A 25,199-nucleotide genomic window follows, 5' to 3' on the forward strand; every position below is an offset into this window, starting at 1 on the left:
AGCCCCTGGGTTTTGCCCCTCCGCCCAGCCCACCAAAGTGCAGTATCGATCAAACACTGTCACTTAAACACAACACACATAACTGCAGCGTTTGCAGTCAGGCCTGATCCCTGCGATTTCTAACAGTTTTTTTGGTAGCGTTTTATACAGTTGCTAACAGCCTAGGTGTTTTTTTTACCTGTGAATCTCACTAATGTACCACTAAATTTAGAGCCCAAAATGGCAAAGCGAAGGTACATTAGTGAAGAGGCCTACACGTTTCTGAACATAACAGGTAGGGAAGAGGAAGTCACTCATCTGTCAGATTCAGGCTCAGAATACGATCCTGTAGAGGACAGCGGCTCCATGACAGATCGCATGGACCTCGCCTTCGTCGTCAGGGCTAAGGTCAGGCGTACCAGACCCCGATCTTCTGATGTCGTTGAGGTGCAAGAACCACAGGTCCCTCGTATGGAGCAGAGAGCCAGTACTAGCGCCGCTCATCCTTCTAGTGAACTGGCAAGCACCAGCGGCCTAGTACACCCTGGACGTACATCCAGAACCGCAGTAACACGTGGTGATGTGGCAAGTCCCATAAGTGCAGTTCAAGCTGGCGAGGTGGCAAGCACAAGTAGTGTCCCGCTGCCACCAAGAAGACAACAAAGGCAGGCCTGTCGTTCCCATAGTGCCCTTCCTGCAGAATTCGCCAATCCTGATTGGGTGCCCACCACTTCTGTAGCACCAGTACTTCCCCCATTTACTGGCCAACCCGGTATTCAGGTGAAAACAGCTGATTTTATGCCACTTGATTTTTATTCGCTGTTTTTCACGGAAGATCTCTATAGATCTATTGTGGACCAAACAAATTTATATGCTGGTCAACACATCGCCGCTATTCCCTAGTTGCCTTCCCTTGCCAGAGATTGTAAACCAATTATGGTTTCTGAATTTATGACCTTTCTGGGCCTTTCCCTCAACATGGGCTCACAAATTCATGACGTTGCGGACATATTGGTCCACGCATCCGACTGACCATATGCCCGTGTTCTCCAACTCCATGTGCAGGAAACGATACGAGCAGATCTTGCGGTTCATGCATTTCAACGACAATGAACTTTGTCGCCCCCGTGGAGACCCTGAATACGATCGGCTCTACAAAATTTGGCCTCTCATAAACCATTTCAACCCACGTTTTGCAGCCTTGTTTATGCCCCATCAAGTTGATGAGTCGCTGATTAAATTTGCTGGCCGCTTGTCATTCAAACAGTACATTCCCAACAAGCGTTCCAGATACGGGGTCAAGCTCTATATGTTCTGTGACAGGGCAACAGGCTATACATGGAGCTTTACAGTTTATGAGGGAAAAGATGGGTAGAGCCGGAGAACTGCCCAGATTACATAGGGAGCGCTGGAAAGATAGTGTGGAACTTGGTGTCACCCTTATTCGGAAAGGGGTACCACTTGTACGTGGACAATTATTACACGAACGTGCCATTGTTCAGTCATTTGTTTGATCATCAAATTGGAGCATGTGGCACCGTGCAACCTAATCGGCGGGGCTTATAGATTCCCATCTTAGGTTGGGGGAGAGAGCCTGCTTGCGGTGTAATAACTTGCTCGCTATGAAGTGGGGGGATAATAAGAATGTTTTCGTTCTTACCTCCCTTCATGCAGACACGACAGTCCAAATTCATACGGCGACTGGTGTTGTGGAGAAACCCACTGTATCCACAAATATAACCAAAATATGGGAGGGGTGGACCTCAATGACCAATTGCTGGAGCCATATCTAGTTGCTAATAAGGCCAGGCGCTGGTACAAAAAAGTTTACTTATTTCAATTGGCTTTGCTGAATGCTCATGTGCTATACAGAGCTTCAGGCGGGACTTTATCCTTTCTTTTATTCCAGAAAGAGATCACAGACCTTCTGTATCCAGACGGTTCTGCACCTCACCATTCCCAACCAAATGCAGTAAGCCGGCTGCATGAGATGCATTTTCCGTATGTCCTCGAAAGTACTCCTACCCAACGAACCCACCAAAGATGATGTTGTCTCTGTACCAAGCGCGGATATAGGCATGACACCCGTTATTGTCCACACTGTCCTGGCAATCCTGGTCTTTGCACTGGTGAATGTTTTGAACGCTACCACACACTAGTAAAGTTTTAGCATAGGGTACAGCATTTCACAGGCTAGGACACAAACACGCATGGTCTCCCAAGATGCCATCACATTTTGAGAGACCTGAACCGTTACAGTTCAAAAAAATATATATATAAAAACCAAAAATAGTTGTCGTTTTATTCTCTCTCTCTTGTTGCTCTTTTTTACTGTATTCTATTATGCAATATTTTATTACGTTTTATCATGCTTGCTTTTCAGGTATATCTTTTTTTTTATACTTTACTGTGTTTTATTGTTAACCATTTTTTTTGTTTTCAGGTGCGCCATTCAGCTGCAGCGCGGACTTATTTATCTTGACAGCAACAGCGTTTGCTCCCACGATACATAAAGCTGTAACTTCAGTGCTGTAGGAGGTGATTTCACCACCACAGTTAAAAAAACAAAAAAAAGAGCATATATGCTGAAGCATGGGGGCAGCAGGGGTGGAGGAGCGATTTTGCTCCTAATGCCGCGTACATACGGTCAAAATTCCGACGGAGGGCTTGCCCGTGGAAATGTTCGACCGTGTGTACGCAGCATAAGATTACAATATATGTCCAACAAGGAACAGCAACGTACTGGTATGTTGTTGGACTTTGGATGGTTATACCAGAATGATGCCTGCGGGTTTAGGCATCATCTTGGTATCATTCTTTTCAGCCAGTGATTGGCTTTCATGTAAAAGCAATCCTAGCGGCTAATTAGCCTCTAGACTGCTTTTACAAGCATTGGGAGGGAATGTCCCCCCTCCCACATATAAACAGCGCTATTGGGAAATTGGGAAAGCATTTTATCACACCAAACGGTGTGGCCAGATGCTTTGAGGGCAGAGGAAAGATCCCAATTAAAAAAAAAAAGTCACTACCTATTGATATCATAAGGGATATTTACTTTCCCCAAGATAATAAAAATGATAAAAAAAAAATATGGAAGGAAAAAAATAAAATAAATGTACCCCTGTCCCCTCTGCTCTTGCGCAAAGGCGAACGCAAGCGTTGGTCTGGCGTCCTATGTAAACAGCAATTGCACCATGCATGTGAGGTATCATCACGAAGGTCAAATCGAGGGCAGTAATTTTAGCAGTAGTCCTCCTCTGTAAATCTAATGTGGTAACCTGTAAATGCTTTTAAAAATGTATGTAGTTTTTCGCCATTGCGCGTTTGTACCATGGGCATATGTGGAATTACAACCCAAAATACATTCTGTTGCTTCTCCCGAGTATGGGGATACCACATGTATGGGACTTTTTGGGAGCCTAGCGGCGTACAGGACCCCCAAAAACCAAGCACCACCTTCATGCTTTCTAAGGGTGTAATTTTTTTATTTCACTCCTCACTGCCAATCAGTTTCGGAGGCCATGGAATGCCCACATGGCACAAACCGCCCCCCCCCCCCCAAATGACCCCATTTTGGAAAGTAGACATCCCAAGCTATTTGCTGAGAGGTATGGTGAGTATTTTGCAGATCTCGCTTTTTGTCACAAAGTTTTGAAATTTGAAAAAAGAAAAAAAAAATTCCTTAATTTCTTCATTTTCAAAAACAAATGAGAGCTGTAAAATACTCACCATGACTCAAATAGCTTGGGGTGTTTACTTTCCAAAATTGGGTCATTTTGGGGTTTTTGCGCAAACCCCAAAATGACCCAATAAATATAGGATTATTGAAATTTTTTCTACTAAAGACATATGGCTGAATACATTTTGGCCTAAATGTATGACTAAAATTGAGTTTATTCAATTTTTCTTATAACAAAAAGTAGAAAATAAATTTTTTCAAAATTTTCGGTCTTTTTCCATTTATATTGCAAAAAATAAAAATCGCAGAGGCAATCAAATACCATCAAAAGAAAGCTCTATTTGTGGGAAGAAAAGGACGCAAATTTAGTTTGGGTGCAACATTGCATGACCGCGCAATTACCATTTAAATCAGTGCAGTGCGAAATTGTAAAAAGACCTCGGGTCCTTAGGCTGACAATTGGTCTGGGGTTAATTATCACACAGCACAGCTGCAAAAAACAGAGCAGGGGAAAAGTTCTTGGGAAGATACATCCATCTAAGTTTGTACAGTGATTTGTATACCGAACAGTTAAAAGTAAAAAAATATCACACTTAAAGTACAAGATTTCATAGTTTTAGACAGAAAAACTGTTATTCTAACGGATATTTGAGCCACAAGAATAACCTGGTAGAGGCTATTCCCTCTATTTCAAAAGCTTAAAGAAGCTTAAAGAAAATCCAGTGAAGTTCCTGCTTGGAAATGATCAGTTTGAACAATTTTAGCTGCAAGCAAACAGAAGGGATTAAACAGGTATATAATTCTGGATTATTTTTATAACCTACTAGGATAATTTGTTCAGCCTGTCCCAGTAAAAGTGCAACTTTATTTAAACTGAGGGCAGGTACTTTTGCAAGGATTTTAATATGTGCAGAGAAATGTCTATAAATCCCCACATTACAGTTACTGTATTTTAAATGTTGATCTAACTGCTGTAACCTGTGGTAACCTGATGAATTTTGATGGCAATTTGGCAAGCAAGCAGTCTTCACATGTTATGTAATTCAACTGCCATAAGATCAGTGCCAGGAGATTTGGTGGGTAAGAATGATGCAGTGAATTCTGGAAAATTAGTCGGATTAAGAGAGACGGCAGAGAGAAAATGTTAAATAATTTAGAGCTAGCCTGTTACTGAAAAATACACCGAACGTAAATACTTTATACTTACCTAGTCTGGCATTCTGCTGCAGAATTACATCTTTCTTAGACTCTTAACCGCTGACAAGTGTGTTGGATACCCATGTTTTCCCTTGCATTTGTGAGTAGATGACCAATATGTCAATACGGGGCTCAGTAGTATGTGTATGGGTCAGCGGGAGGAACATTACAAATCTTAAAGTGGACCTCCATCCTCAAGTGGAAGTTCCGCTCATCTGAACCCCCCCCCCCCCACCAGTGCCACAATTGGCACCTTTCAGGGGGGTTCAGATAGCTGTATTCCCACTTCTGGGAATTGCTAGCCGAAGATGCCCCGCCCCCCCTGTTGTGTTCTGGGAAACACACAGTTCCCAGGACACAGTGGAGACCAGTCTCATTGTGCTGCGCGGCTCGCGCATGCGCAGTAGGGAACTGGGCAGTGAAGCCCCAACACTTCACTTCCTGATTCCCTGACAGAGGATGGCGGCAGGGGCAGCCGAGAGACTAGCGATTGCTCGTCATCTGCTGCCAACATCGCTGGAACAGGAAAGTGTCCATTTATTAAAAGTCAGCAGCTGCAGTATTTGTAGCTGCTGACTTTTAATATTTTTTTTGCAGATGGCACTCCTCTTTAAGCTGGCAAAGGGCAAAACATTTACAGGTAAATAATTGTGAATATAAAAAGGGACAATACCTTGTTTGGCATCATGACCAGCTGCTGTCCTTTGCATATTGATCCAGATTCTAATTTTCCTAGAACTACTGTGCCCATATCCTAAAGGAGCAATACACAAATAAAATAAACGATGACAAATTGTAATTAAAACGACAAGAAATGGCCTTTATTGAAACGACATACGTCTTAGGGACCTAATGGTTAAGATAACACTATTATTGGGTGCTTATATTCACAGTAGTGATGACTTTTGGAACAGTTATACACTAGATATGAAACGGCACTAAATAAATATGGCTTCCAAACCATGATCAGCCCATCTGTCAAAGATCATCTACACCGAGAGCCCTGCCAGACAAGCATGTATGATGAAACAGTACCATAATAATTACATGCAGCAGACAAAATGTCACGGTGCTGACCACATACAGAGCACTAAAATATGGCTCAGCATTTTTATAATTTGATTATATGGTGCGGATGGACAAATCCCCCTTGCATATTGTGTGCCACAGCTGTCAAAACACACGAACAGCAGCATTTGATTAGACGCAGCTGCTGGTCAGCCACAAATTTTCTGTCCAGCTTCCTTAAGGCTGGGTTCACACCACAGCGATGCGGGAACGCCGCGAATCCGCGGCGTTTTCCTGCATCGCATTACTCCCGCCGGCAGTTCACACTGCCCTATGCGAACGGCTGGGAGTGTCAATGATATGTTAATGACACCCCTAGATCCGTCCGCATATCGCAGTGCGATCTGTCGACTCGCACAGGAATCGGATCGCATGGTGTGAACACCCATGCGATCCGATTCTGTTGCGGACCAAAAAAAGGGTCCCGCGCGAGTTTGCTGCGGGAGCGATGCGAATTCAGCCATACTATCTGTATGGCTGAACTCGCATTGCTACGGAGATCGGATGTGATTAGCACTGCAGTGCGGTGCGAATCACATCTGGATCTCCCCCCGCAGCAGTGTGAACCCGGCCTTAATGTCAGACAGGAGGGGAAAGACATGGCCACCCATGAAGCCTGCTTGGCGTATGGCCAGCTTTAGGCTCCAATATCTAAAAAGAGTGACAGGTATGAGAATGTGAGAAACATGCAACAAGTGCACAGGCATGTCTTAAAATTTTTATCTTTACAGATTTAAAGGAACAAAAAAAAAACCTAGTTACATTTTTAAAGAAGTTATAATATGCAGATCAGTACATCTACCATTAGTGTAAGTGCAACAGAAAGAGTGAGAAGGGGAACGGTGCAATTTCCAGTGCTGTCAGTAACAGCACTTTTCTTACAGGTAGAGAGTGATCAATTTTATAGTAAGTGAAAACTCCACTGTCTGCTCAGTAATCTGGAAGTAGAATAGCAACCAATGTGTTTGTGTATGTCAAGCTAAAATATTAATTTTCTAGTTTTGGATAGAGTAGGACTGATTAGGCTGGGTACACACAGATCACAATTTGGCCGATTCGCCAGAAACTGGCCAGAGTCTACATCGGCTTCTATTATCCGGATTTTGAGGGTGGGGGAGCCCTCGCTGTCAGACTACAACAGCACAACATTGGAGGACAATATGGCTTGTGTGGATGCAGGAATCTAAGGCCCACTAGCTGAATGAAAAAAAAAAAAACCTCACAACTCTGTGTGCCCAGCCTTAGCCTCCGTTAGAAAGATTTAGAAAGATCTGCTTCTGACAACTGATCCACCATATAGGAAATGAGCAACTCTGCAACAGAATACAAACAGAAAGGAATATCTGACATCCCTTACTTGAGGGAAAAACATTTGTTTGTGTTGCTGTTACCCTAATTTCTGCCTGGTAAATGACATTTGCATGAAAGTGAGGGTAAATCTTTCTAATGGAGCCTCCTCAGCTAGTAAACCCTGACAGGGGTTCTAACCCTTTTCTACTCTATCCAAAACAGAAAATATAGACTTGTTGGTGCCCTGGAAAAAAACATGTTACTGACATGGTTATGACACACAAATGGCTAGATCACAAAAATTATTTCTTAGTGGTAATGCTGGCTAACAATTGGCTTAGAAACATTAGAAAAATGGTAAAACAGCTTACTTTGTATTTATCCACAATTGGAAGTCTGACAGGTCCATCCACTGATCTGTTGAAGTGTGGCAAGATATCGAGATATGGGATAAATGGTAACCCACTGAGAAAGAAAACATTTTTGAAATGTAAATTGGATTTCTTGATAAACATCAAGTGCACCCCAGTAAATCACTTATCCCAGTGGGCTTTAAAGCAGGAGGTTGAAGCAAATGCATATGGTAGTGAGGAGGACAGGAGAACACTATTTCCATGTGAGAGAAGGACTCCAGACCCTAACCTACTCCCTAGGTGTAGGCCCACTAGCCTTGGCCATCATACAGGTCCACTGATCCTGTGCTTTATTGCCATGGCAAGACTTGAGTCCCCTACTACCATCATGAAGGAACAAAAGAAAAACCCCTGTGCTCAAATGTGCTCAGACTGATGGGTTTCCACTCTTTCAATTTGAAACTAAATGGCGCCACTACGCTTTTCTGCCCTCTTAAGACTGAAGGTATCCCATTATGTACAACACTAACACACAAAAAGAAGTTAAAGTAGAAAATCAAACTGGCTTGAGATGTTTAATAAAAAAGTACCGCCCAAATGTACTACATTTGGCCAGAAGACTCCGTAGAGGAGGACCCCTCACCTTTTGTATCTGCCAGTTTTGCTTTAAGGCAGTGGTTAGCAACCTTCCTAAGGGGTGTGGCCCCTTGATAAAATTTCCCAAGTTGTGGGGACCCCTAACAGTAAAATTATTTTTGTTGGTCCTTCAATTGCTGTAACTTTACAGCATATCTGATTGCTATCCTGGCCCTTCTCTTCTGCAAGTAAAAATCATAATTTTGTTGCTAGAAAATTACTCAGAACCCCCAAACATTATATATGTTTTTTTAGCAGACATCCTAGGGAATAAAATGGCGGTCACTGCAACTTTATATCTTGCACTGTATTTGCGCAATAGTTTTTCAAACGCCTTTTTTTTGGGGAAAACAAAAAAAACAAAAAACTTTCATGAATTAAAAAACAACAAAACAGTGAAATTAACCCAATTTTTGTATAATGTGAAAGATGATGTTATGTAGAGTAAATAGATATCTAACATGTCATGCTTTAAAATGGCGCACACTCGTGGAATGGAGCCAAACTTCGGTACTTAATCTCCATAGGCGACGCTTTGAACATTTTTACAGTTTACCAGTTTAGAGTTATAGAGGAGGCCTAGTGCTAGATTTGGCCAGCATCTAGATCGGTTTCTGTTATCTGGATTGTGAGGATGGGGGAGCCCTAGTTGTCAGACTGCTAGCAACAAGAGTAACATCACAGGGGGGTGGACGAGGATGTGAGGACCAGGTCCAGCACGGAGGAAGGGGCCTGATGGCGCCAGCTGGAGTGGGAGCTCGGACACAAAAAAGCAATGGTGTCCTCGGAGAGTGAGAGGCGGCGGGCAGCATGCTGTATGCCTATAAAGCCTGGAAGTCCACGGGAGAAGCTGCAGGTTCCGTTGTGCGGGATGGTGAGTGAGCGGTGAGACCCGCTGTCCCCCCCCCCACCTACCCGGCCCCTGCCAGGCCAGTTTGCTTCCCTGACCCTCAGAGACCTCTCGGTGGACATTAGAGATCACCTCACCTGGCGGCCTTTAGAAACTACCTGGCAAATCTTGGAGACCACCTGGAGGCCATCAGAGATTATCTGATGGTCCTTAGAGACCACCCTGCAGCCCTCAGTGACTAACCAGTGGCCCTAAGAGACCATCCGGTGGTCCCTAGAGAAAGCCAGCAGCCCTCAGAGACTATTTGGCAGCTCTTGGAGACCACTCTGTGGCCCTCGGAGACTATTCGGGGGTCCTTAGGGACTATCCAGTAGAGTCCTTACATACCATTTGACCGTCTGCAGAGACCATTCGACCGTCTGCAGAGACCATTCGACGGCCCTCAGGGATCACCCGGTGGCCCTCAGGGACCACCCCGGTGGCCCTTGGAGAGCATCTGGCCAACCCTGGGGACCGTTTGGTGGCCCTTCGAGACCATAAGTGGCTCCCAGTGACCATTTAGCAGATAGAAACTAATTGACAGCCCTCGGGGACCCATCAAGGGCCTTCAGAGACTACCCGACGGCACTTAGAGACTATTTGGCAACCCCGAGAGACAACCCAGCAGCCCTCTGGGACCATCTGGGGACCCTTGGAGACCATTTGGTGGGCCTCGGGGACCACTTGGTGGCCCTCCGTACCCACCCAGCGGCCCTTAGGAGGACCACTCGGCAGCTCTCAGAGATCATCCGGCACCCCTCAAAGACCACTCGGCAGACCGGCTGTGACTGAGAAGGACAAGCGATCGAGAAGAGATGGGATCTGGATAGAGAGCTGCATGCTATGCAATATATGGAGGCATGGAACACGATTGAAGGGCAGAAAAAGGAGGTAACCCATATGGGATTGTAAAGTTACATCCTGTGTGGATTTTTCTAATTTTTTTTCCTCTTGTCTGTTTATCCATGTAAATCTTGGTTGCCAGCAAATATTTGGCCTACCTGTATATTTGAGGTATACTTGGTGGTGAGAAAGGCCTCCTATATTCAAAAGAATATCCACTAGGGAACTCACGGTCATGAGTTGGATGAATTGGTGTAAAAAAACAGAGATTGAATTATACTACTCGCATATGATTACTAAAGAACTGTTCAAATAACTAAATTTGGTAGAGCTATGAATTTGAAATCCATAAAAAAATATAAACCAGGTGACTGTGCTTATACCAGGAGGAGTGATTAATTCTGGGAAGTGATTGACTGCCCGTTTAAGAGATAACAGTACATATATTAAAAGGGGGGACAAGATATTCAACTACTTGGATTTATCGCTTCTAATGCATTTCTTTGCATGAATATAAAACAGCAGCTTTTCAGGATCCGGGCTCTGCTTTTCTCTCTCTTCCTCTCCCCTTTGGCAGGGCTATACCTTCTACTTGGAGTAGAGGAGAAGAAGAAGAGATCAAGAGAAGGGAGAATAAAAGAAAATAAAACTGGGGAAAAGGGGCTAAGAAAAGCACCATGAGTAAATCTACAAGTAAATCTACAAAGGGAGGAGCTCCCAAAACCACTAAAGATAAAGGCGACAGACAGCACAAGTAAACAATAATTAAACAAACTCAGGAAACTAGCCCCAAAAACTGAGAAACAACAGCAATCTAAAATGGACAAGAAAAAGGGAATGGACAAAAAAACAAACAAAAAAAAAAAAAAAAAGGGGATACACCAGATCAATCTAGAGATGATTTAACAACAGAGTGAACTAGAAATAAGTAAAGTTGATGAACAAAGGGCAGAGGATCAGATTCCAACAAAAGGAGAAATGGCGGAGATGCTCCCGAGACTAGAAAATGCAATTAAAGCAGATAGTAACATGCTTAGAGCAGACTTGGGGCATTTGTTAACAAGAGTAGAGGTGGTGGAAGAGAGGACGGACAAATTAAAAGAGCAAGTTAAAAAAGTTAAAAGTTAAAAAAAAAAAAAAAAAAAAGAGCAAGTTAAAATATCACAACAAAATTAGAGGAAAATCCTCTATAAACTTGAAGACCAGGAAAACCGAAATAGAAGACAAAATGTGAGAATACGCTCGGTCCCAGAGGAAAGAGAAGATTTGAGAAAAATCGTTAAAACAATATTTAGTTTTCTTTGGGATAAAGGAGCTGAAGAATTCCCCAAATAGAGAGGGTGCACAGGATTGGAAAAGTAATTAACACAGAAACAGATAGGGCTAGGTATGTAATAGTAAGATTCAGATTCTATGAGGACAAAGTAGAAATTTGGTTGAAATTAAGAGGAAATGCAAATATGCAATATAAAGGATCAGAGCTACAAATTTTTACGGACCTGGCACCAGAGACATTAGCAAGAAGGCAACTTTTGAAACCTTTATTAGAACAGATGCGGGTACAGAACATTAGGTATAACTGGGGATTTCCAGCATGTTTGATAGGCTTCAAAGAAGGAAAATCAGCCAGGCTAAGATTCCCGGAAGAATTATTAGAATTCTGTAATAAACTGGAACTACAGGTCCCAGAGTTGCCGGGATGGACTGATGAGGTCTGGGAGGTACAGTAGAAAGCGATCGTACAGGAGTATTGCATAAAAATTAGAGTTACGCTTACCGGTAACGTCTTTTCCAGTATTCTTTCAGGACAGCCACTAAGAGATAGTCTCCTCCTCTGGAAACACTGCGCCATCCCATAAATTCTTACTTCCCCTACCGGACCTCAGTTTATATCGAGATTACCTCCGACCAGTTGGGGAGACACAAGAACACATTAATAACACATTGTCAAATACCATTATCCTGCTGCGTTCTGGTCTTATTTTAAGACTCCCCCCAATTTTCGGGTGGGTAACTAGGGCTGTCCTGAAAGACTACTGGAAGAGACGTTACCGGGAAGCGTAACTCTAATTTTCCCTAATCGTCTTTCAGGACAGCCACTAAGAGGATAAACGAGCACTTACCAGTTAGGGTGGGACTACAGCTTGCAAAACCTTTCGCCCAAAGGCCTGCTCACCTGCCGACACCAGATCCACTCTAGCGTTTTACGAAAGTGGAGTAGCTGGACCATGTTGCTGCCCTGCAAATCTGTTCTGGCGTTGCTCCCGCTCTTTCTGTCTGGGAGGCTGCCATAGCTCTTGTAGAGTGTGCTTTAATACCCACTGGGATTTCTTTCCCTGCAACTGAATAAGCCTGCTCGATGGCTACTCTGAGCCATCTAGCAATAGTGCATCGGGACGCCTTACAAGCTTTCCTGGCCCCGGAAAACAAAACAAATAAGGAGTCTGACCTTCCAAATGTCTTGGTCAGATCTAAATAGTGTAGGATACATCTTCTAACATCCAAATAATGAAATTTTAGTTCCTTCTCGCCTGAGGGATTGGGACAAAATGAGGGTAAAAATTTCCTGGCTTCTATGAAAGCCGGATGCCACTTTTGGCAAAAAGGCCGGATCGGTCTTTAAAACTATCCGGTCCGGGAAAATAACGCAAAAGGGAGCCCTGACTGATAAGGCCTCCATCTCACTGACCCTCCTGGCAGTTGTTACCGCTACCAGAAAAACTGTCTCCAAAGTAAGTTCTCTTAGTAAACACTCTTTTAAAGGCTCAAAGGGGGGTCCCGTTAAGCTTTGTAAAACGAAGGATAAATCCCATCTGGGAAAAGGCAGACCCTGGACCGGTCTCTGTCTAGTCAGGGCCCTAAAGAATCTGACTACCCACGGGTTGGCAGCCAGATGCTCTTCTAAATAAACACTGAGGGCTGACACTTGACCCCTGAGGGTACTAATGGATAAGCCTTTATCTGCCCCACACTGTAAAAATTCCAAAACTGCAGAGGAGCTCTGAACTGGGAAAGAGCTTTCTACGCACCATTTATTGAAACGTAACCAGACCTTTTCATAGATCTGGCAAGTTTCCTTTTCCTACTGTCCAGGAGGGTAAAAACTAGCCTCTCTGAAAACCCCTTAGCTTTTAATATACCCTCCTCAGTAGCCAGGCTGCTAACTTCCACTGGCGTACTCGTGGACAGAGGACTGGCCCCTGAGAGAGGAGATCGTCCCAAGGGGGCAAGAATAGGGGAGGTTCTACAGCCAACTGTTTCAGTATTGAGAACCAGGCTCTCTTGGGCCAATGCGTTGCCACCAGAATCAGAGATGTGCTTTCCATTTGAAACTTTCTCAGAACTGCTGGCAACAATGCCGGAGGTGGAAAGGCATAGCAAGTTCTGAAGTGCCAATTCTGGTTCAAAGCGTCCACACCTAAAGCTCCCTCTCCCCTGCTTTTGGACGCGAAAAGGTCCACCTCCGGAGGTCCCCATGTCTTTATTATGAGATTGAAGATCTCCTGGTTGAGAACCCAGTTGCCCTCCCTCAGACTCTTTCAGCTGAGAAAGTCTGCTACCACGTTTTTCTCTCCTCTCAGGAAAACTACTGAGAGTGAAAGGGTGTAGGTCTCGGCCCAGCTCAGGATCTCTGTTGCTAAAGACAACAGGGCTCCGCTTCTCGTGCCACCCTACTTGTTTAAGTAGGCCACTACGGAGCAGTTGTCCGACCGCACCTGAATGTGGTGGCCCAGGAGTTATTTTTTGAAAAACCTGAGGACTAGTCCCAGTGCCCTTAGTTATTTCCAGTTGGACGACCGAGGTAGCTCGTTGTCTTCCCAAGTGTCCTGGGCTAGAAGGGAACCCAAATGTGCTCCCCAACCTCTGCCACTTGCATCTGTGGCAACTACCCGAGAAACCGGGATGAGCCACAGAGGTCCTTGCGACAGATTCGTCACTTTCCTCCACCACCAGAGGGATCTCTTTACTTGGTGTGGAACATATACTAGGGTGTCTAGAGCCTCTTGACTGTGGTCCCACACCCCTAGGACGAAGGTCTGTAGGGGACGAAAATGTAGTCCAGCCCACTGCACTGCTGGGAGGGTAGATGTAAGGAGACCCAATACTGACATCTAAAACCTTATGGAAAACAGCTGGTTGCTCTGAAGAGAGGCCACCGCTCTGTCCAGCTTCTGCACCTTCTCTCTCTCTCTAGATAGGAGATCTGTTGTGAGGGGATCAGGCTGGACTTTTCCAAGTTTAGTAGCCACCCCAGGTCTGTAGGGACCCTTTTGGTTAGGTCGAGATCCTGGACTAACAACTGTATTGGGGATGCTGCAAATAAGAGCAGGTCGTCCAGGTAGGCTATTATAGCTATCCCTTGGAGCCGAAGAAAGGCCATGGCTTCTGCCAGGACCTTAGTAAAAATGTGGGGTGAAGAGGATAGCCCGAATGGCAGGGCCTGAAACTGAAGGTGTACTGTTTCTCCCCCTAGACATATGGCAAGGTGTAGAAACTTCTGCGAGGCCTCCGCTATAGGGATGTGTAAATACGCGTCCCTTAGGTCCAGAGATACCATGAAACAGTTGTGGGGTAGAAGAGCCCTTACTGAAAAGATTGACTCCATGCGGACTCTTTTGTATGCCACTGACCTGTTTAGGGGCTTTAAGTTCAGAATTAATCTGAATTTTCCTGAAGGTTTTTTCACTAGGAAGACATGAGAATAAAACCCCCTTCCCTCTTCTGCTAATGGGACTCTGAGAATAACGTCCTGATTCTCTAATTCCCTGTGCTTCCAGCAAGGCCTCGGCCTTTGCCATGCACCTGGGTAGATGCGTGACAAGGAATCTCTGTGGGGGCGGTCTTGAGGATTCCAAGAGGTACCCTCTTCTTATTACCCCTAAAATAAATTGATTGGGGATATTGTCTCCCACTGTGGGAGAAAGGCCCCCAGTCTTCCTCCCACTGTAACGTCACTGGGTTTTACGGGGCTGGTCAGGAGGGCAAAAAATCGCCCCTCTGCCCCTGCCTTTTTGGGGCCAGGCTTTCTTTTTTCCCTCTGGTTTAGAGGTTTTCCTACGCCCTTGCGGACGAAACCCCTTTTTGTTTGTACGGGGGTTTTCCGCTTAAGAGGAAAGGATTTTTTCCTGTCCACTGTATGGTCTAGAACAGTCTCTAGGCTTGGGCCAAAAAGGAGGTCCTCCGTCAAAGGTATCCCACACAGTTTTACCTTGGAGGCACTATCCCCTGGCCACGTTTTTAGCCAGAGGGCCCTTCTGGCCGAATTGGCTAGAGCCGCCGTTCTGCCCGACATGCGGACAGACTCAGCAGAGGAGTCTGCCATGTAAGCGATACCTCGCAGCATATTAGGGAAGGATGACAGAATGGTTTCCTTATCTGTGCCTGCCTCAATATGTTGTTGGATCTGTGAGAGCCAGTGCTCTAAATTGCAAGCCACAACTGTAACTGCCATTTCAGGCTTTCAATTGCCGATAGCCGAGTCCCACGTTTTTTTAAGCAGAGAGTCAATCCTTTTGTCCATGACATCTGCCAAAGCCCCCATGTCTTCAAACGCCAAGCCCGTGTGTCTGGAGACCTGGGAGAAGGCGGCATCTAATTTGGGATTTTTATTCCAAATGCATGCCGGGTCCTCTGAAAATGGGAATCTTCTTTTAAGGGATCTAGAAAAGAAGGGCTTTCTCTCAGGATTCTGCCACTCCTTTTTAACGGTTTCCATCAGTACCTCGTGCACTGGAACCACCCTTCTCTTTGGTTCCCCTAAACCCGAGTACATTTGGTCATGAAGGGTTAGGGGTTTCCTATCCGCCTGGATACCGAGGGTTGTATAAATCGCTTTTAAGAGGTCCTCTACCTCATCAAGGGATAATTTATATCTGGAGGCTTTCCTGGACCCCCCCGTCCTGGTCCTCCCCCTCTGAACCCTCCTGGGAATCGGAAGAGGAACTGTTTGGAAGTCCCCTTCCTGTCCCTGTAGGGCCTGCAACCTCTGTCTCCCCTGTAGTAGCAGATTGAACTGGAGTAGAACTCTGTGCTAGAGGTGGGGTTGTATCCTGGGGAGCTGGACCCGTGGGAAGCTGAAATTTTTCAAACAGGGATCTAAAAGAAGAGAAGGTGGACGAGAGGTCTTTGACTGAAGCTGCTAGTCCTGACTCCTGTTCAGATTCCCTTTCCTTAACAAGGGAATCTATACAGTCTCTGCACAACACTTTTGTCCAAGATTTCCCTAAAATGTCCCTACAGGAGGAACATTTCTTTTTAGAGCTATGCATGAACTTAGTTTTTTCAGTAGCTTTCTGAAAAATAAGTAAAAAAGGAAAAAATAAGAGAAAAAAAGGTCAATAAAAAGCTCAGGATACAACCCTGGGAGTGCACTAGACCCCTTTTTAAATGCAGGGATCTGAGCCCCCCCCCCGGCCACCCAGAGGGTCTGCCCCCCCATTGATAGAACCATACATGGGGGGGGGGGGAGGGGGGGAATCCTAGATAAGGAGTACCCCTCCCCAGGGTGCTCTCACCTTAGGAATGCTGGAGGTAGTGTCTGTTGGTTGAGCATCAGCTTCCGACATGACTGCAGGTGGCTGCTTACTACCGAGTCTCATGCTGCCTGTGCGTGTTCCCGACTCGTCTCCAGCTTGTGCCCAGCCCTCCTATCAGCTCCACGACCCGGAAGTCTATCGTATTCGAGGTCAAGCCTTCGCTTCCGCCGGATAAGTCGTTGCCCGTTGTTCGGCCTGCTCGGTTCAAAGAAAAAAAGGCGGTCTGCACCCTTGTACAGGGAAAGCCGAATGGCTTGCCAGCTGCGTCCCTGTAGACATGATAGGAGTCCCCCACGACCTGAAGCCGTGCTTGACTAGGAAGGGGTAGCAATACCCGGTGAGGTAAGTAAGCCGAACGTCAATCCGAACGTTCTTGACGAAAAAAATGGCCACAGCCTCCCTGACTGACCGGCTTGGTCCCTGCACAGTCTCCCCGCCGGAGGAAACACTAATAACTGAGGTCCGGCAGGGGAAGTAAGAATTTATGGGCTGGCGCAGTGTTTCCAGAGGAAGAGGAGGAGACTATCTCTCATAGTGGCTGTCCAGAAAGACGATTAGGGAAATGTAACCACCTGTGGCTGGAGGGGGTGGGGTTGGGGGGTGGGAGTGGGTAGGGGAAGAGATGGTAAAATGATCATGATAGGCTGACCTGGGTTTGAGGTCCCACGAGGGGGCGGCCCACCCCCCCAATACTTTCCACTCTATGGGGTGGCGGGGAGGGGTCCTGCAGTGCATATAGGAAAATGGTAAAACTCCGCTATAGGCAAGAGAACCGAGGTCTGTATAGAAAATTGAGAAAATAAAGATGACTGCTATAAATTTTATAACCTATAACATAATGGGGATAAACAAACGAAATAAGACATAAGATATTGAGAGCTTAAACAGTATGGAGCAGAAGTGGTCTTTTTACAAGAGACTCATATCTCACATGAATCAAATGTGACATTATATTCTAATAATTTTCCAATATGGTATTATGGGGATACAACAACAGAGAAAGAGGGGTGGCAATAGGGTTCGCAAAAAAAAGACACGGTTTAAATTAGAGGAAAGGATGACTGACCCAGAAGGCAGATTCCTTTTCCTAAAAGGTAAAGTGAGATGGATTAGACATTGGCAAACATCTACGCCCCTAATAATAACCCTATAAGATACCTAAAAGAAATTTTGGGAAAATGTATGAATTTTAAAAGAGGATGTGTGATTCTGATGGGAGATATGAATTTTTGTATGGATCCAGAAATGGATAGTACGTCTGGGGTACAGGGGAAGACTAACGTACAATTAAAAATGATTAAACAAAAAATGCATACGTGACAAATAGGATGTTGAATTCTCCAAACGTCAACTAAGTCACAAGATTTTACTTTCTACTCCCCTGTACACCAGACGTACTCCATGATTTATTATATTCTGGTTGATCACAGAGTATTGGAAATAGTGATAGAAACTAGTATTGAAATTACTACATTAATTGGACCACACGCCAGTGAAAATGAAAATGATAGTTCCCAAAAATCAAAGGCAACCCTATATTTGCCAACTAAATGAAGAATTACTCCGAGATAAGGAAGGCTTAGAAATAGTGGGTAAAGAATTAGAACATTATTTTGCAACAAACAATACAGACGAAATATCAGGGCCTACCCTATGGGAGGCTCACATAAGGGGGATTCTGATAGCGGTAGGTACAAAGAAAAAAAAAAAGATCAGAGAAAATTAAAATATTAATGGAAGAAATGGCTAGAGCTGAAGAGCAAAAAAAAAACATCATGCCCAACATCAAGTGCTGAATCAAAAAGTAGTAACTAAAAGGGATGAACTAAAACATCTCTAGGAACAAGAGACTAAAAAAAACATTTAACCAAATAGCCAAAGAAAGATACCAATGGGGGAATAAAACTAGTAAATATTTAGCTAGGATGCTTCAAAAGAAAAAAATCCACAAATTATATAGGAAAAAAAAAAAAAAATCAATCTAAGAAAGGAGAAATGGCCTATACAACAAAAGAAATAGCGGAAATAGTTAAAAACTATATTCACTCTTGATAAGAGGAGATTAAGGGGGGATTTGATCAACATGTACAAATATTTAAGGGGTCCATATAGGGAACTTGGTGTCGAGTTATTCACGTTAAAGTCAACAAAGAGGACAAGGGGGCACTCTTTACGTCTAGAGGAGAAAAGATTTCATCTCCAAATACGGAAAGGTTTCTTCACAGTAAGAGCTGTGAAAATGTGGAATAGACTCCCTGCAGAGGTGGTTATGGCCAGCTCAGTGGATTGCTTTAAGAAAGGCCTGGATTATTTCCTAAGTGTACGTAATATAACTGGGTACTAAAATTTATAGGTAAAGTTGATCCGGGGAAAATCCGATTGCCTCTCGGGGGATCAGGAAGGAATTTTTTCCCCTGCTTTAGCAAATGGGATCATGCTCTGCTGGGGTTTTTTTGCCTTCCTCTGGATCAACTGTGGGTATAGAATTGGGTATATGGGCTGGTATATTATATATATATATATATATATATATATATATATATATTTTTTTTTTTGGTTGAACTGGATGGACTTGTGTCTTTTTTTCAACCTGACTATGTAACTATAAGGGGCTATACTCAGTAGAACAGCAGGGCTATCAACCAGGGGAAAAAAAAGAAGAAAAACAAACGATTTTCTAAAAAACGCTAGACTGCCAAAGATCACAGAAAATTAAAGGGAAATAGGATTTTTTTTTTGTAAAATCCTTTTCTCTGTAATTCACCGACTGACACAGCTTCTCTTTAGACCATTGGGTTGTTACGCCACCTGCAGGAGAGGACTAGGCATTACATGTCTACATGTGATAATAAAACTAGAACTTTCTAGTTCTGCCCAAGGGACGGTCCCTTAGTAACAACCCCTCAGCATGCTACAGCAGCCTCAGTACGTCAACAAGCAGTATAACGTAAAGAAAAATAAGAGGGGCGGATGCTGTGTCAGGTGGTGAATTACAGCGAGAGGGATGTTACGGCGAGTAAAAAATTTTTTCTTTTCTCTTATATTCACTGACCGTCACAGCTCCTCTCTGTAACAAATGGGACGTCCCCAAGCAGTGCCAAACGAGGGGTGGGAAAACAGCATAGAAACTTCATCCACCATGGCAAATGGGAACTAGTGAAAATTTACCCACAAAAAACAGTGTGTGGGGAAAAAAGCACCACAAAAACCAGGGGACACTCAACAGAAGCGATTACCCATAACCGCAAAAAAAACTGCGGAATGTAATGCAACAGCGCATTAACTTAATAGTACTGTGTTTTTACTGAAAACCATGGAAACAGGAAATATATATTGCATATTCAATTGCAACTATACGGCCACCTGCAAAACCTTGCGGCCAAAACAGGCATCAGCCGATGCACTGACGTCTACCTTGTAGAACGTGGTAAACGTGTGGATAGACGATCAGGTCGCCAACTTTACACACCTGAGCAACAGACGCATGGTGTCAAAAGGCCCAAGACTTTCCGATTGCCCTTGTGGAGTGGGCCGTGACCGGAAAGGGGGGCACCTGCCCCTTCAAGGCGTAGGCTTATACTACAATCTGTCTGAACCACCTGGAAATGGTGGCCGACGAGATTGCCATGCCTTTCTTTGGACCAGCCATCAAAACAAACAGCGAGTCTGACTTCCGAAAAGGAGCCCTGGCAGACAAATACACCTTCAGAGCCCGAACCACGTCTAGAGAGTGAAGGGCCACTTCTGGGAAAGAGTCAACAGGGGAATCTCCCTGATATTTTCAAACAGCGGTTTTTGAAGCACCAACACCAGGTTCAAATCCCATGGGTGTAACGGTGGACGCACCAGAGAGACTACATGTCGTACCCCCTGAACGAAGGTACTCGCTAAGGAGTGTGATGCCAGGGGTCATTGAAAAAAAAGACAGCTGAGGCTGAAATTTGCCCTTTAATGGTGCTTAATGAGAGTTTCTGGTCTACTCCTTGCTGGAGAAACAGCAGGATCCTGGATATGGAAAAGGAGCATGGATGCCATCCTTTCTCCTCACACATGGAGATGTAGGCCTTCCAGGTACAATGGTATATCTTCCGAGAAGAAGTTTTTTGTGCTCTCAACATAGTTGGGCTCATCTAATCCGACAGACCCCAGTTCCTCAACACCTGGCTCTCAATAGCCATGCTGTTAAAGCCAGCGATGGTAAAGCCAGCGATGGTAAAGCCAGCGATGGTAAAGCAGGATGGAAAATTGGATCTTGAGATAGGAGGTCCTCTCGCAAAGGCAGTCTGTTACCACCAGACGCACCAGGTCTGCGTACCAAATACTCTGGGGCAACCAGTATTGCTGGGATCCCCTTGGCTTCCACTCTGCAAAGGAGACGTGGTAACAGTTTTTCAGTGGGGGAAAGGACGTAGATCAGCTGGTACTGATCCCACAGAGCCACCAGTACACCTGACACGTCCGCCCATGGATATTTTGTCCAGGACACGAACCTTGGTACCTTCCGATTGATACGGGAAGCCAGCAGATCCACGCCTGGTGTGCCCCACCTCAGGCACAGCAACCTGAATGTCTCCGGATACAATGCCCATTCTCCTGGGTCCAGCATCTGTCGACTCAAATAGTCCACCTGTCAGTTCTCCACTCCGGGGATGTAAACGGCCGACAGGGCTGGTATGAGTAGCTCTGCCCACCGAAGTATGTGAGCGACCTCCTGTGCAGTGGCTGAGCTTCTTGTTCCTCCTTGGTGATTGACGTATGCCACAGCCGTGGCGTTGTCTGACTGGATCCTGATCAGATGCCCTTGCAGTCTCATCGACCATGTAGACAGGCACAGCCTGATCACTCTCAATTCGAGCAGATTGATCGTAAACTTGGATTCTTCCATCGACCAGAGGCCCCGAGCCGACTGAACCCCCATCACTCCACCCCAGCTGGATAGACTTGTGTCCTTTGTGATCACCGTCCATTTCATAGAAAGGAACGATTTTCTGGACTGAATCACCGGGGACCTCAACCACCAGATCAGAGTGTCTGACTGACTGGCTCACCTGGATCTGTCGATCCAGGGACAACCGAGATGTGTCCCATTTTGTCAAAATCTCCTTCTGCAGGACTCTGGTGTAGAACTGGGCATAAGGTACTGCCTCGAAGGAGGCTACCATGAGTCCCAGTACTCGCATGCAAAAGCGGAGCGACGACCACTTGCGGTTCATCAGCAGTTTCACCGCAGATCTCAGTCTGCAGCTTGACTGAAGGGAGAAACACTCTCGCTTCCCTGGAGTCCAGGAGCAAGCCTAGGTACTCCAGATGCTGGGTCGGCACAAGCACCGACTTCTTTAGTTTCAACAGCCACCCAAATTCTTGCAGGGTCTGCATGTTGATCGTCACATCCTCTAATTCTGAGGTGGAAGATGCCCTCAGGAGATCGTCTAGGTATGCCATGATCGCGATCCCACGTTGCCGTAGCAACGCCAAAACTGGAGCCAATACCTTGGTAAAGACTCGGGGGGGGCTGAAGCCAGTCCAAAGGGAAGAGCCATAAACTGGTAGTGGGCTTCCCTGACTGCAAACCGCAGAAACTTCTGATGCTGGAGGCATATGGGTATGTGCAGGTACACACCCTGGATGTCTAAGGACGCCAGGGAGTCCCCTTGATGGAATGCAGCGACTACTGAGCGAACTGATTGTATTTACCAAGAAGGAAAGGGTACGTCCAAACAGGTTCAATAATCCAGCGATTCAGCAGGTCCCTTACTGCCCCCAAGAGGGCCTCCCAGCGAGCAGGGAGAACAGGTATGCTGCAGGGGAAGAATCAGTTTTGCGGCCCAGAGAGGAACTCTATCTTGTAGCCGTAGGAAATCGGATCGCAGACCCATTGGTCGGACAGTCGAGAGAACCACCGAGCTGCAAACTCCTGAAGGCGACCCCCACCCGAGATATGGGTGGGGGCAAACCTTCATGCGGTAGCACTTATGTTCGCAGGCTTGTTAGGCTTGCATTTCCAGGGACGTTTCTGTCCTTCCGTTGTCGTCCTGTCAGGCTAGGGACGTTTAGCCGAAGCTCCGGGCGGATGAAAAAGCTGTTTGTGAGCGGAAAAAGAGGGCCTTTGCCTATGGCATGGCTCCGTAGCCTTCCTGGCCTGTGGGAGTAGAGTACTCTTACCACCAGTGGCATTCTTAATAATGTCATCCAAAGAGACTCCAAAGAGCCAATCACCAAGGAAGGGAAGAGATGTCAGGGCTTTTTTGGATGCCTGGTCAGCAGACCAGCATTTCAACCAAATCAGGCGCCTCAGCACCACTGCTGACACCGACGCCCTGGATAACAGGGGGAGGGTATCCAGGACCACGTCACAAACGTACTTAAGGCCTTGCATTAGTTGGTCTGCGACACAAGTGCGAATGCCAGTACTGGTCACATGGTTGACCCCACAACCGTAAACAAGGAACGAGCCACTGCCTCGGCCTTCCTTTGTTTAACCTGGATACTGGGGAGTCCACGACCGGAGGAGCCAACCACTTTTTTAGAAGGACTCTTCAAAGGGACAACGCACTGCCATGTATTTGGGGACCAAAAAGGACCATTGCGATTGACCGCATTCCTTGTAAATGAACTTGTCAAAATAAGTCAGATATGGCAACACCTTAGGTAAATAGCTGGCTTACGGGACCTAAAAAGGACCACTACATCAGCAGAGGGATCTGCTGGCTCCTGAATCTTCAGGCTATCACGCACAGCTGTGATAAGTGCTCCAACAATCGCTTTATCCTGCGCAGACCCGGACTCATCCTCACTGTCAGAATGGTCCTGGTCAGCGTCATCTGAAACGACAGAGCAGGGGTCACCAGCCTCAGCAGGGCCCGAGTATGCATCAGAGCTCTCCCCAGAGGACGGAGGGGCCGCTTTTTAGCGCCTTGCGCCCACGCACTGCCTCCATCTTGGCCACTAACAAATTGAGGACCGCCGACAAGGTGTCCAAAGACACTGCGCATTCCGCAGGCGAACCGGTTGCAATTGCCTGGATTTCTGGGGAAGAAACACCGGTTTCTGAAGCCATGCTGACCTTACCCTGTCTGCCACCTGAAGGGTACTTAGGACAGTGACAGTCCCACCTTCCTTACTGCTGCTGGCTGAGGGGCTCTTTCCCATAGTACTCACCACCCTGAAAGGTTCTGCGCTATCCAGCAGGTAGTGCCTGTGGTCTCTGTTGGCTCCCAGGTGCATAGGCATCAGCTCTGTATCAGTGGAAGCTGCTGCTAATGGTGCTGAAACTGCTTTGCAATGTACTCAGGCTCAAAGGAAATGGCCGACCCAGTGTCCAGTATAAGGACATAAAACACAGGGAAAATGGCCGCCGGAGCACTGGGACACATGCTGCTGCTAGAGAAAATGGAAAAAACGCGTTCAGGCTTCTAGAAAATGGCCGCCGACGTCCAGTATAAGGACATATCACAGGGAAAATCGTCGCAGAAGAAGTACAGGAGAGCATGCTTTCCCTAGCCCACACCTACGATGGCCGCTGATGCTGAAACCATGAGGGACAGAGCTGAAACATGTGGTGATCAGCGCTGCAAAGAACACAGGCAGCTCCAGGGACATGAGAAACAGGACTCAGGACACAGCAAGCCAGCGCAGCCCCCCCACAGGTGAGAGCCCACGTACAGACAGACACACACACACTGCTCAGCAGCCACATGCGGCATCCCCTACGGGGGGGGGGGGGGGATAGGGACAGGGAGAGAAGAGAGGGAGGTGAGGGACCCCCGAATCGACCTCCCAGGGAATGCCCAGCTGCTCAGCCCCACCGAGGCCTGGAGAGCTGTACTTACCAGTCCTGAAAGCGGGAGTCCACCGGGACTCCGCGTTTTTTTTTTTAAAAGCCAGCAGCTACAAATACTGCAGCTGCTGACTTAAAATAGTGACACTTACCTGTCCAGCGCGCCCGCGATGTCGGCACCCGAAGCCGATCTCTAGGTCGCCTGTCGGGTCCTGCCGCCGCCATCTTGGGTATGGGAATTAGGAAATGGAGCCTTTCGGCTTCATTTCCCGGTTCCCTTCTGCGCATGCGCGAATCGCGCTGCGCAATAAGGACGCTCCCCGCTGCCTCTGGGATCTGTGCGTTTCCCAGCAGGCAGCGGGGCACTTGCGGGAAGGGGCGGGCACTTGCGGAAAGGGGCGTAAGTTACGCCCCTTTCCGCAGAGAGCTATCCCGGAAGTGGGTGCAGTTACCTGGATTATCCAGGTAACTGCACCCCCTCCCCCCTGAAAGGTGCCGATAGTGGCACTGGAGGGGGGGAGGGTTCCGATGAGCGGAAAGTCCACTTTAGGGTGGACCTCCGCTTGAAGAGCTGGGAGACATTCCATTACAGACCCACTCTCTGATCAGTACAGGGTGGCTGCTGGCCTCGGCCCACTGACGCAGACACCAGTAGCCTGGTCATATGTGCGCCCCGGAGCATGAAAGCTGAACGACCACCTCTGGAGCTGAGGTTTCTTTGTAGCCGGCCTAGTGTGGAGATGTGACCTGCACATGCTCGATGGCCAGGCTGGGGCGACTACAAGGATAAGGGTACCCAGCCGGCTGTTCATAGCAGATCACAGGATCTATCATCTTGCGCAAAAAGCAAAGCTTCTGCAGAAAGAAAAAAAAGACAGTCCAATGGGCCCGTCAGGGTTCCAAGTCCTTCTCCTTCACTAGGCAAAATAAAACTGAGGCTGCAGTAGCATGC

General features: G+C 46.3%; 1 protein-coding gene across 2 annotated transcripts in view; it reads right to left on the minus strand.

Moving 5' to 3' along the window:
• The window catches only part of GSPT1 (G1 to S phase transition 1), a 577,045-nt gene that overhangs the window by 62,538 nt on the left and 489,308 nt on the right, over window positions 1-25,199 (minus strand). For both annotated transcript variants that reach the window (XM_077448903.1, XM_077448901.1), the window contains 2 exons: window positions 7,585-7,678; window positions 5,529-5,609 (listed from right to left, as the gene is read on the minus strand). In XM_077448903.1, coding sequence (XP_077305029.1) covers window positions 5,529-5,609; window positions 7,585-7,678 — 175 coding nt within the window. The remainder of the gene's footprint in view (window positions 1-5,528; window positions 5,610-7,584; window positions 7,679-25,199) is intronic.

Source organism: Lithobates pipiens, unplaced genomic scaffold, assembly GCF_037356315.1.
Source record: "Lithobates pipiens isolate NorthernLeopardFrog02 unplaced genomic scaffold, aLitPip1_a1.2 Scaffold_22, whole genome shotgun sequence".
Taxonomy (NCBI): Eukaryota; Metazoa; Chordata; class Amphibia; order Anura; family Ranidae; genus Lithobates; species Lithobates pipiens.